Source organism: Neophocaena asiaeorientalis, unplaced genomic scaffold (genome assembly GCF_003031525.2).
Source record: "Neophocaena asiaeorientalis asiaeorientalis breed wild unplaced genomic scaffold, Neophocaena_asiaeorientalis_V1.1 scaffold46, whole genome shotgun sequence".
Taxonomy (NCBI): Eukaryota; Metazoa; Chordata; class Mammalia; order Artiodactyla; family Phocoenidae; genus Neophocaena; species Neophocaena asiaeorientalis.
In genome coordinates, this window is record NW_020175393.1 from 1,538,525 (window position 1) to 1,549,925 (window position 11,401).

The following is an 11,401-nucleotide window of genomic DNA, read 5'->3' on the forward strand; positions in this document are numbered from 1 at the left end:
GCCTGTGTAATGAAGCTTCCATAAGAATCTCTGAACCATGGGGTTTGGGAGAGCGTCCTGGTTGGTGAACACCTGCCAGCTATGCCTCCACCTGCCAGGAGGGTGGCACACCCAGAACTCCATGGGGACAGAAGCTCTTGTGTTCTGGACTCTTCCAGACCTGACCCTATCTCTTCATCATCTGGTTGTTCATTTGTATCTTTTTCTTTTTAAATATTTATTTATTTATTTGGCTGCGCTGGGTCTTAGCTGCAGCATGCAGGATCTGTTGCTACGTGAGGGATCCTTAGTGGCAGCATGCGGGCTCCTACTTGCGGCATGCGTGATCTAGTTCCCTGACCAGGGATCGAACCTGGGTCCCCTGCATTGGGAGCGCTGAGTCTTAACCACTGGACCACCAGGGAAGTCCCCATTTGTATCTTTTAATATCTTTTGTAATAAACTGGCAATCTAGTAAGTAGACTGTTTTCTGAGCCGCTCTAGCAAATTGATCGAACAAGAGGAAGGGGTTGTTGGAACTTCTATAGCCGGTCTGTCAGAAGCATCTGGACTTGCTATTGGCATTTGAGGTGGGGGCGGGGGTAGTCTTCAGGGACTGAGCCCTTAACTCGGGGGATCTGATGCTATCTCCAGGTAGACAAGTGCCAGATTTGAGTTAAATTGTAGGACACCCAGCTTTGCTGGGGAAAGAGAAAACAAGGAGGTCAATAAGAGAAGCAGCCGCAGCCCTCTGACCTTCATCTCATTCTGTGGAGGCGAGCCAGGCCAGGGGTAGCTGGGCCTGTTTTACAGTGTGCATTCCAACGAAGGGCCTTCTTGCCATCACTCTGCCTTTGTATAGAGCTAGCATGGGAAAGCAGCCTTGTCAATGAAGGAACACCAGGCTGCTTGGCACCATTCAGTCTGGATTCGAGGAGTTGTCTGAGGATGCCAGTAACTGGACACCTCTGGCCTATGGATGTTACTGTGTCCCCAACTGGCCAAGGAGTGGGGCAGAGAATATTTGGAAAAGCCCCCAGTCCAGCAGTCAGCTGAGCTTGGGTGTGGCTCCTCTCACTGGGAGAAGGAAGGAGGGCTACTCCTACCCAGCCCATTGTTCAGTCCAGCCAAGGTCATGTAAAAACAATCTCGTCCATTACACTACACATCACAACTGAATGCAGGGACTCCCCCACCTCCTCACCAGGATAGCATTTGGCTTTTAGCCTGCACTCAGCCCTTCTCACACTCAGCCTGCTAGTAGGCTGGCAATCAGGTTCCTGGAAATCTCATTCTTCTTTAGCAGACATGGGAACCCACATCCCCAAGCCCAGCACAGTGCCTCCTATGCACTCTGATTCACAACATCCACAGTTCAGAGATGCTGGACATGCCAAATTCACCCTGGTGTGGTCCTCCTGAGAATTAAGCAAGAAACTGTTCTCACTCTCGAGGAAGCCTAACCATCTGCTGGAAATGAATTGGAGAAATTGCTCTTAGTAGGGTTGCCCTAAGAGAGGGTTCAAGTCAAAACATGGTGAAGCTGGTGGGCCCAGCTTCCATGCAGCCAATCATCACAAAAGTCTGTGCCGTGAACTTTGCAAAGCAGGTTCACTGCATGATGTGATGGAACAGAAAACTTTGAAGAACTGTGTTCTTAGCTAAACCTTGAGAAACTTGAGGCATTGGGCACCAGGAATGATTCCCAGATTGCAAATGAAGAGTTGGTTAAGTGGAGCTGAGAGGTATACTCATATCCATGTTTATTTCAGCAATGGATGCATGCTCACAGGTATCCATTTGGTGCCTGCCTGCATCCGTTGCCAAATCCCATACTCCAGGTGGAGGGAGATTCTGTGGCTTTCGTCTCTTAAGCTATCGACTTTTCTCAGAAAATCCAGTTTCTGCCCATGTTATTCCATCACTTGATTTTGGTCTTGTGAGGTTGCCCCTCTTTTGATTCATTCATATAATTTGCCAGGGATCTGCTTCCAGTCATGTGCTCGATAGGGCAGACCACTGCTTTTTGTTCTTGTTAACTGGTGGGCTGAATCCCTCCTCTTCCCCCATCTTTTATATCCCAGTAGTCTGGTGTTCACCTTTTTATGGTGTTTGGCAATTGGCAACCATGTCCCATAAACTGGGTTTTGCTGATTTTCTGGACCTTGACATTTAGATACCTCTGGCAATCTCTTGTAACTCCCTTCTCTCTCTGTCTCTGTCTCGCTCACACACACACACACACCTGTTCTGCTTAGATTGAACTAAATTGGATTTTACAAGTGTCTTTGATCTGGGCCTTTACATCCTTGGTGTGTACAACTGGAGCAGGATATGGTTGTTTTCTTTATTTTAATTAACTAACGAATTAATTTTAATTAATTTTAATGCTATTCAGATGGTTAGGTCCTAAAAACTTGTTCAAACAATCTACTGAGTGGTTTGGGCAAAGGAAGGATTTTCTCATTTGGATGGACACCCAGTGGCCTAAAATAAACTTTCTTCAGAGGCTGTAAAACAGCAAACACATGAAGGTACGCTGCGGGGTGGGGGCGGGGAGGCACCGGGTTCGAGGCAGGGCAGGTGCCAGTTTATACTGACGCTGCACAGCTGAGCTTGACACCTGAACACGCTCCTTCCCCTGGCTGCATTGCCCCAGCTCCATGGCACTACGGACTGAGGAATCTAGACCTCTTTGCAGGAGACGAAGGTACAATTTCAGAAGAACTACAAATCTTGAGAAGAATTTGATTTAACTTCCTTAATACCTGCAGAGCCCATCTGCTCCCTGCCTTATTCTGTCCCTCCTAAGTTCTCACGCCTCACAGCTCCGGGATGTATTTAGATTTCTGTTTTGGCAACTTCGTCCTGGCAGAATAGAGGGTGGAGTGGAAGGCTAGACGCAGGCCAAAACCTTATGGGGCTCCCCACGCCTTCCAGGATAGAGTTCTAACGCCTTTCTTACAGGGGCAGAGGACACACAGCTGCCACCAGGGCCCACCTTTTTTCCAGCCTCCCGCGGGGAGGGGGTGAGAGGTGCGCACCGAGGCCCTGCCCACGAGAGGGCACGCTTGCGTGCCTGATGCAGTAGCGGCCATCTTTGACCCGGGCAGCCGCCTCACCTCCCGGCGTTCTCAGAGGGGTCGCGCGGTTCCCGCACGTAGCGTGTAGGCTACCTCCACCGCCTCACCCCTTGGCAGACCTGTGCTCAAGACCAACGGCCCCAGCCCCCACCCTTCCCGCCTCCATGTAAAACCTCGAGCCAGTATCCTGGTGGCAAGTGCCAGCTCCCCAACCTTTCTACCTGGTAACTCTGGACAGGTACCTCAGTTTCCGTATCTGTAAAGTGGGAGTTTAGGGCCCCCCCTATTCCCGGTCACCAGCTATAATACCTACTGATTGGGCATGTATGATAAATTCTCAGCATAAAGCCCGGCACAGAGTATGTTCCATAAATGTCGTCTCCGAGCTTTTCCTGCAGGAAATTGCAAGGGGCCTTGTATCCACCACCCTTTCAGCCACCACTGCTGCAGGGGCGCCCTCCCTATGACTGCAGTCAGTACGTGGGCTCTTTGAAGACCAAGTCAGAGGGCCCAGGGGATTGGCAAGATGCCCTCGGGGGAGTGAAAAAGAAGCCTGAATCCTTTAGGACTTGCATGTGACCGCTTTGGAAGGGTGTCAGAAAACAGACCAGGGTGCCCAGGACTGGAAAGACTTTGTAGATTTTGGAACATTTAAACGCCCCCGTGCTTGTTATTTTTATCACCCCTGGCTGTGTCCCCATAGGGACTCCCATGCAGCACAAAACTCCTAGAATGAAAAGCCCTGTGTGTGTGCTAGCTGTGGGGGACATCGGGAAGAGGGAGCCGGGACACTGTGTCCCAGGTGGAGCCAAGCGTGGGTGGTGGCCCCCGCAACGGAGAGGGATTCAGGCCAGGCCTGTGGAGGTCCCCAGGCAGGTGCAGCTGCCCCACCAGCTCTGCAGCCAGAGCCTAGCAGTTTGGAGACCCCTGACTCTCTGTGGGGATGGGAAACTTGCCTGGAACCCAAAGAAATGAGGGTAGTTCCTGGAGAAGGGGCTGGAGAAGAGTGGGGAGGGGCCAAGGCCTTCTAGGAGGCTGGAGAAACACACCCAGCCCTCCACAGGATTCAGGAGGTCCGAGATGAGACCTGTCAGTAAAAACCAGGTGAAAGCCAGGCGTGCCCAGGTTCCCCGTCCAGCCTGATGGAGAGAAGGGTAGCAGAGGAGACAAAAATGATCAAGTGGGAGTGGAGGGATTGCAGTTTATTTTCAGACACACTCAGAGGGTGGGAGGTGGCCAGCTGGCTCCATCTGCACCCCCTCCCTGCATTTGGCTTCATCAAGAACTCCTCTCCCCTGACCTCCAAACCCCTAGGCTGTACAAGGTAGACGAGGCACTCCTACCCCACCCATCAGGAGAGGCTTGGGCAGGTGTGGAGTGAGGAGTGTAGAGACTGGGGGTAGAGTTCAAATATTCACAGTTCCTCTATCCGTAACCCCAGACTACACTGTGCCCAGGCCACGAGGGCGGCTCCCAACCCTGGGATTCCTAGGGGTGTTAATAGCCCTTCTCTCACTCAGAAACTTCAAGTTGAGCTCCCTACCCCCTTTCCCTGACCATAACAAAACTGCAGTCCTAAACCCTGTAGTCTGGGCGAGGAGGGGGCCTCAGCACTGCACTCACGCAAGCCCCCTGCCTGCCTTTTCTGGAGTGATGGGGGTGGGGCGAGCTTCACTTGTAGTGAGCAGGGGTATGGGGTGGGTGTGGGGAGCAAGTGGTAATAGGTGAGGGGAAGGGAGAGAATGAGGGCCTCAGGAGGCAGGCTTGGAAGGTGCCGATGGTCTGCACCCCTACTCCACCCCCACTGCACCCCCAGAATCCCTGAGAGTCCAGCTGCAAAGGCAATATGGGGCAGTGGGAGCGGGGCGGGGAGGAGAGCTGAGCCATACCTCGTCTCCACCCCCCACTGGTCCTGTTCCTGGGGGACATGATGTTTAGGAAGGGCCAGGACTGAGCTCCAGGCCCAGCATTTAAGCTCTGACCTTCCAGAACAGCTGAATCCTGGGAAAGGGTAGGGCTATTAACCCCCACACCCCAGACGTCCTGGCTTTGGGTAGAGAGGTGGGAATCGGAGGGGGGGAGTGTCCCCCCAAGGATATTATAAAAAGCTAAAACCGTTAACAACTCCTTGGGGAGAAGCGGCTCCTAGCCTCTTGCTTCCCCAACTTATCATCTCCCCAAAACCCAGTAGACAGGGCTGAGGGGGTCCCAGAGAGCTAAGGGAGGGGGCCTAGCCCCTCTCTGAGAGGGGGCCCTTTAGCACCATGCAGTGTTGGGGCACCCGTGCAGTCTGATGGACCCCTGGGCAGGGACCCTCCAAACCTGGAGTGCCCACTTGCTAAAGCTTCTGTGCTCTTAAGGAGGGGACCCCTGCAGGGGAGGAGGTGAAGGGAGAAGACTGGGCCAAAGTCCACGCAGGGGTCTCAAGACCCCAGAGGACCCCTCCAGGAGTCATGACTTGAAAAATCTTCGTACCACAAACTGGCCCAACAAAGCCACAGCCAGAACTATCAGCACATTCCGGATGGGACCGTTTCCCAAGTCCAGGGCTGCCACCTGCCAGGAGAGACAGAGTGGTCACAGGGGGGCTGGCGGCATATTCGGCTCCTGGGGACTGGGGTGGGGCTGGGAGAGGGGTGGCCCTAGCAGCAGGGAGGAGGTGGTCAATGCTTGGGCACTCACCCAGCCACCCCTCTGTGCGATCCACCGGGCAATGCAGTGATGCAACATGAAGTCGGCCACGAAGCGGGTCACCTGGCCCAGGAAGCCAGTCAGGCCGCGCTGGTAGACGTGGAGGGCCAGGCGGTAGCCAAAGCCCAGCAGAGCCACCACTCGGCCCCAGTTGATGCCGCTCTCAAACAGGCTGTGGGCCGAGGAGATACAGTCAGTGGAGACCTCTAGAGGGCCCTTCATCTGTTTGCCTCTCCCACCCCCTTGGAGACCCCTACCCCTCTCCCAGCCGGAAAGCAAAATGGCTTAGCTGTGAATGGAGGTGGTAGAGGCTGCCCCAGCCTGGCCTCAATTTGGTTAGAGCCCGTGTCTCTGTGAAAGGAGAAAGCTCAGAGGGCAGATGAATGGGATGCTGCTGCTGGGGCTGTGGCCCCAGGGCTGGGGGAGCAAAGGGGCACAGAGAGCGTGGAGGGCAGAGCGAGCAGACGGAGGCAGCAGGGAGATTACCTGTGGGCATTGCTGCTGGCCTGGCAGCCCGAGGGACAGCAGAGAGAAAAGGACAGAAGAGGAGGTTAGGACAGTCCAGTCCTGGAATCACAGCTGAGTGGGCGGTGGCCTCTCAGGACACAGGCAGGATGTTTCAGCTCCGAGCACTAATTCTGCATCTGTCGGCTACTCCTGCCTTCACCCTCAGCCTCGAACCTACCCTGAGACTGACCTCTTTAACCCAGATGGTGACAACAGCTAACACCTTTAAGTGCAGACACTGTTCTAAGCATATTTCCCCTATTTTACGGACCAGGAAACTGAAGGCTAGGAAGTTTCGCAAAGCCGGTAAATGGCAAAGCTGAGATTTGCCCAGGCTGCTGGTTTCTTTAACCACTGCCTGTCTGACACCAGATTATAGCATCTGGAAGCCATTTCCAGGACCTGGTGGGCTGAAGCCAGAGCCAGCAACCATCTTTGGTGTGAAATGTGTCCCAGCCGTGTCCGGACAGCCATGTCCCAAGCTGGGCTGGGGAGCTCTGGGGACACCCCTACCGCGAGCCCCTCTATAGCCCTGATCTAACAGGTCAAGTCCTCGGGGCCAGAGTTAACAGGGGCTGTGCGCTTATGCAGAGATGAAGAGTCTGGGCTCAGAAAGAGAAAGACAGGGGCCCAAGGCCCCGCGTGAGTTAACAGCAGACACGGGGACGGCAAACACGTCTTCTGGCACCGACAGAGAAGTGTGTCCCCCATCCCATGGGCAGGGCCTGGCACGGTGGTGACGGCACAGCGGAGAGGCAGTGGCCAGAGCTACCTTGAGGCGATCTTGGTGAAATACTCATAGGCGTTCTCTGCTGTTGGCTGTAGGTGCTGCAACATGGCCTGGAACTCGGAGTCGTAGCGCCGGTTGATGTCATCCCCGATGATGGCCAGCTGGCGACCCACCTGCCCCATGGTGCTCAAGGAACGGTAGGCAGCAGATGAGCTGGGGCCTGGGCTCATGGCGAAGGGCTCCTCGCCGAGATGCCCCAGCCTTGGGCCCCCCTCCTTGGCCGTCCCGACCGCGTTCTCAGACACGAGGGCTGGGCCCAGGGACAAGGGGCAGGCATGTGCTGAAAAGGGTGCCAGGTCCCGGATGGGGGTGGGAACCCACATGAAAAAGGAGCAGCAGTGGGAAAAACCCCCAGGCCTGTCCAGCTCCCAGGACCTGCATGGTGACCCCACATGAGCCTCCATCTCCCTGAACATGTCCCCGTGGGCCCAGGGGGCTGCTGCTCACCTGCTAGGTTCTAGGGACAAGGTGACCATTTCTGGGTCAGTGGGCGCAGCCGCCCCCTCAGCCTCCTGCTCCTGCTGATGGCGGTAAAAGACGTAGCTGCGGAAAACCTCCTCCGTGTCCCGGGCTACCTGCTCCTCTGAGGATCAAAGCCAGGAGTCAGGGAGGAAGTGCTCTGGGGATGGTTCACTCTGCCTGTGGACAGAGGTGTCCCTCCTCTAGCCCTTAGTTACCACCTAGGGCGGACACTGAAAAGAGGATTCTTGTCACAGCTGCCTGTGGAATAGGTGAGCCCCAGTTTACGGATGGGGAAACTGAGGTGCAGTGTTTACATAGCTTGCACAAGCGTGTACAGCTGGAGAGAGCGGTGCAGCCAGGATAGAATCCCAGGCATTTGGGTCCCCGACTTTATTTTAGTTTGTCCAAGGCACCGAGCCCTTATGGCTTAGGGAACGTGGGAGACAGAATTTGAAATTGTAGCCCAGAAAAGCCACATCGGGAAATAGTGACAGACCTGGGACTGAACCCAAAGTCCAGGGAACAGCCTGTGCTGGGCCGCGAGCTGCAGGCGTCCCTGACGTTCCCCTTGGAAGAGGAAAGAGGGACAGCCATTTTACTTCCTCCCCAAAGTCATTAACAATCCCTCTCCCTGTTAAGCAGACCTGACTCGGTGATAGGTGGATTTACTTCCTTATTTCTCCCAGGGCAGGGATAGGGCAGCCAGGCCCCACTCTTCTTTCCTCCTCCTCGCAGATGGCAGGGTGCCCACCTCATGCTCACTGCCCCGCCTCCCCCAGCCTCTGCACCCCCCACTGCTTCCCCCCTGCCTGCATTGGGTAGGGAGATGCTTTTCTCCTTTGCCCAAGGTGAGGAAACTGAGGCGGGAGAGCCTGCCTTTAAATCTTGCCCGGCTTGTCCACATCTGCTCTCTCCACCCTCACAGATGGCCCTGGTGGTTATGGGAGGGGTGAGGGGGCAGAAAGACAGTTACCCGAAGTGGAGGAGGGGTCAGGTTCTTCGCACCCCTGCCTGGGAGGACCTGGGCCTTGTCCGGATGCCATTTCTCAGGTCTTGGCAGGAAGGGCAGTGTTAGCCTGTGGGGGTGGGTAGGAAAGCAGAGATGGGGACCAGAGGTTCCAACAGCACACGGAGGGAGGGGACCCCCACTCCTGAAAGACCGCACCGTCCTAAGAACTTACTATTTCACTGGCAGTTCTTCAAGGAGACTGGGAGTGAGAAAGGCCTGGCAGCCAAGATTCCCACCCAGGGGTCAGCCAGGGCCCAGGGAGGGGTGGCCGCAGCAGTGCCCGAGTGGATCTCTAGTCGCACTGGGAGGCGAGTTTCAGAAGCTGGGGTTCCTTCTGCTGCTCTGGGGCCTCCTGCACCCTACCCAGCACACGCTTACTGCAGACTTGCCACCTTCCAGCCAATGACCCACGAAGCCCGTCCCCGAAGGTTCCACTTCCCCTTGGCTAGTCAGAACACACCTGTTTTCCAACTCAGGCCTGTTAGCCGCAAGCATTTCCTGAGTGCCTATGGTATACTTCTACCATGTATGTTCAAGTACTCCCCAGGGAGTGTGGGACATGGAAAGAACACATTAACCTGGCAGGGTAAGCAATGTCATACCCATTTTACAGGTGGGAAAAGGGAGGCACAAAGAAGTTAGTGCCCAAGGCCACAGAGCTAGTCAAGGAGTCAGGTTGGTTATTTGAATTTCCACGAGTCAGTCCTCCACTCAGCACTCATTTCAGATTTATTTTTCAGTTTGTGGACCTTAGAGGGTGTCCTTTCCGGGGAAACTTCCTTTGTTTGCGTCCCGCCTGTGATCTTCACATTTCTGCCTAGCAGGTGGTTGAGGAAATCACATGTACCCCTTGCTCTCCTGTCTCCAGCCCCTATTTTCCTCCTTTGCCCAGTCCTGGCCACAACCCCAGTATGCTCTGTAAACCTCCACAGAGGGAGTATTTCCTGGACATAAGCTATTTCACTTTCAATTTGCACCCCCTTCACTTCCCCCCACCCCAAAGCTGCCTCCATCACCCAGGCGGGAAGCCACCCTCCTCTTCTCCCTGGGAGGGCCTGTGTACCCTCCCCCCACCTTCCCTCTCAGGCCTGGGGCCATTTTCGAAAGTGCCTGAGGAGAAGGGTGGGGAAAGTCCGGACCACCTGTGCTCTCCACCCCCTCACTGTCTCAGGGCAGGGAGAGGGAGAAGACCAACTCTCCCCTCCTCCACCCCTGGGTGCTCAGACTCCTTAAGACAGACCTTTGCCTGGCACACCCCCATCCCAGAAGCTTCTTCCTGAGCAAGGTACCTTCCTCTCTCCCTTGGTCTCCGAAACCCAGTGCCCCCAGGACAGCAGGGCTGGAGGATGCTGATTGCATCTCGACTGCCTCTACCGCTACCCCTGGGGCTCAGTGCTGGGGAGAAAGTGGAGCCTCAGAACCGGCCCCAGGGCCAGAGGCCTATGCCAACCTGGGTCTACCTCTGCCCCCATCCAAGTGGCCTGACTTCCTGGTAGGGAGAGTCCACTGTGCCCCACCTGCAGGGTTTGCTGGGCCCAGGATGTTTCCCGGGGCGGGGGGGAGATGCAGACCTAGCCCTGCTGCAGACCTAGTCTGAGGACAGCAGGAAGTGCTGTGAAAGTTCTCCCCCTGCCCTTGACCTTGGCTCTGACCTCCACTCCCATCCCCCAGACTGCTAAAGAACCTGGTTCTTTAGCACCCGATTCTCTGGCACCAGGGCCAGGCCAAGAGCTGTCTGAGGAGCAGCCAGAGGGAGCCCCGGCCGGATCAGGCCCTGAGCAGGAGTTGGTGGAGCTGCCCAGACAAGCCTCGAGGCCTCCCCCTCCCCACCGGGCTCCCTGCGGGCTCCCTGCCTCACCCTGGGCCTGGGGCTGCCGAGAGTGGGGAGCATGGGCAGGACCTTCCCGGCTTACCTGCCCGGACCCTGGCCCAGGCCCGGGACGGCTCAGCAGGGCAGAGGCTGGAGATCCTGAGGAGCCAGTGGCTGCTCCCAGGGTCAGGTACCCAGGTCTGGCTCCCAGGAAGGGGCGTCAGTGAATTCCTGGTGTCTGGATGCAGCCTCTGCTGGTCCCAGCACGGCCCTAGGGACCCGCGAGGCTGCAGCGATCATAGAGGTGCCGGCGGTTCCCGGCTCCAATCAGCTCCCTCTAGAGGAAGTTGCTCTGTGGCCGCCGGATGCAGATGCCCCAGCCTACAGGGCTCCCAGGCGGAGAGAGCGGCTCCCACCCAGGCAGAGCGGCTCCCCCTCCCCCACTGCTTTTCCCACCGTTGATTCCCAGTCCTCATCCTTGATCTTTCCCCTGCTTCCATCAATGTCAATAAAAAAGCCAGGATGGCGAGGTTTCTTAAGCGCCACTGTGTACCAGGCACTTTAAAACCTCTTTGGAACAACCCTTGGAAGTAAGTGCAGTGGACCACACCCATCTTAGGGCTGAACAAACTGAGGCTCAGCTGGTTGACGGAACCTTGCCCAAGGTCACTGAGCTGGGTTTATAATCAGGTGTGTAGGTGCCGGGAGGAATAATAATCTAAATTGAGATTCAACGCGCAAGCACCTCGGTGGTCTGCAGAGAGAAAAATCCTGAATGTGATAGGCAGGTAAACATGAACACACAGTGGGTCTGTGCTACCAGGTGGGCATGTGCCAGCTGGGTACTGAGAGGAGAGAGAGGAGGGAGGACAGAGACTCTCTGGCTTCAGGGATTGAATGGTTCTCAAGGACAGAAGCTACCGCAGCCAGGGAAGGACAGGCCTGGAGAGAGCTGTGTGCCTACACCCCATTCTCAGAGTTGGGGCTCTCCAGCCACCTCTGCCTGCCCCCCACCCTGGTGTTTCCTGGAGCCTCGCCAACCCCCTCCCCCTTCAGGCTGGCTCCCCAGG

At 56.0% G+C, this 11,401-nt stretch overlaps 1 protein-coding gene across 2 annotated transcripts; it reads right to left on the reverse strand.

Annotated features, from left to right (window-relative positions):
* Nucleotides 1–4,249: 4,249 nt before the first annotated feature.
* Nucleotides 4,250–10,665, reverse strand: BAK1 (BCL2 antagonist/killer 1). 2 transcript variants are annotated; one of them, XM_024766317.1, is made up of 6 exons: nucleotides 10,435–10,665; nucleotides 8,486–8,588; nucleotides 7,498–7,633; nucleotides 7,033–7,176; nucleotides 5,745–5,925; nucleotides 4,250–5,618 (listed from the first exon to the last, which is right to left on the reverse strand). In XM_024766317.1, exons 2-6 carry the CDS (start codon nucleotides 8,553–8,555, stop codon nucleotides 5,514–5,516), a joined length of 636 nt encoding a protein of 211 aa, XP_024622085.1. In that variant the 5' UTR covers nucleotides 8,556–8,588; nucleotides 10,435–10,665; the 3' UTR covers nucleotides 4,250–5,513. The 2 variants fall into 2 exon arrangements, with proteins under 2 accessions (XP_024622085.1, XP_024622084.1); XM_024766316.1 differs by lacking the exons at nucleotides 8,486–8,588; nucleotides 10,435–10,665 and having other exon boundaries at nucleotides 7,033–7,620.
* Between the last annotated feature and the right edge of the window lie 736 nt (nucleotides 10,666–11,401).

Excerpts from the sequence above, each read along its gene's own strand:
- BAK1 (XM_024766316.1), bottom strand. The coding sequence starts at position 7,466 with ATGTTCAGGGAGATGGAGGCTCATGTGGGGTCACCATGCAGGTCCTGG. Across the intron at positions 5,926-7,032 it reads TTCACCAAGATCGCCTCAAG|CCTGTTTGAGAGCGGCATCA; the intron begins GTAGCTCTGGCC and ends CTCGGCCCACAG. Across the intron at positions 5,619-5,744 it reads TCGCACAGAGGGGTGGCTGG|GTGGCAGCCCTGGACTTGGG; the intron begins GTGAGTGCCCAA and ends CTCTCCTGGCAG.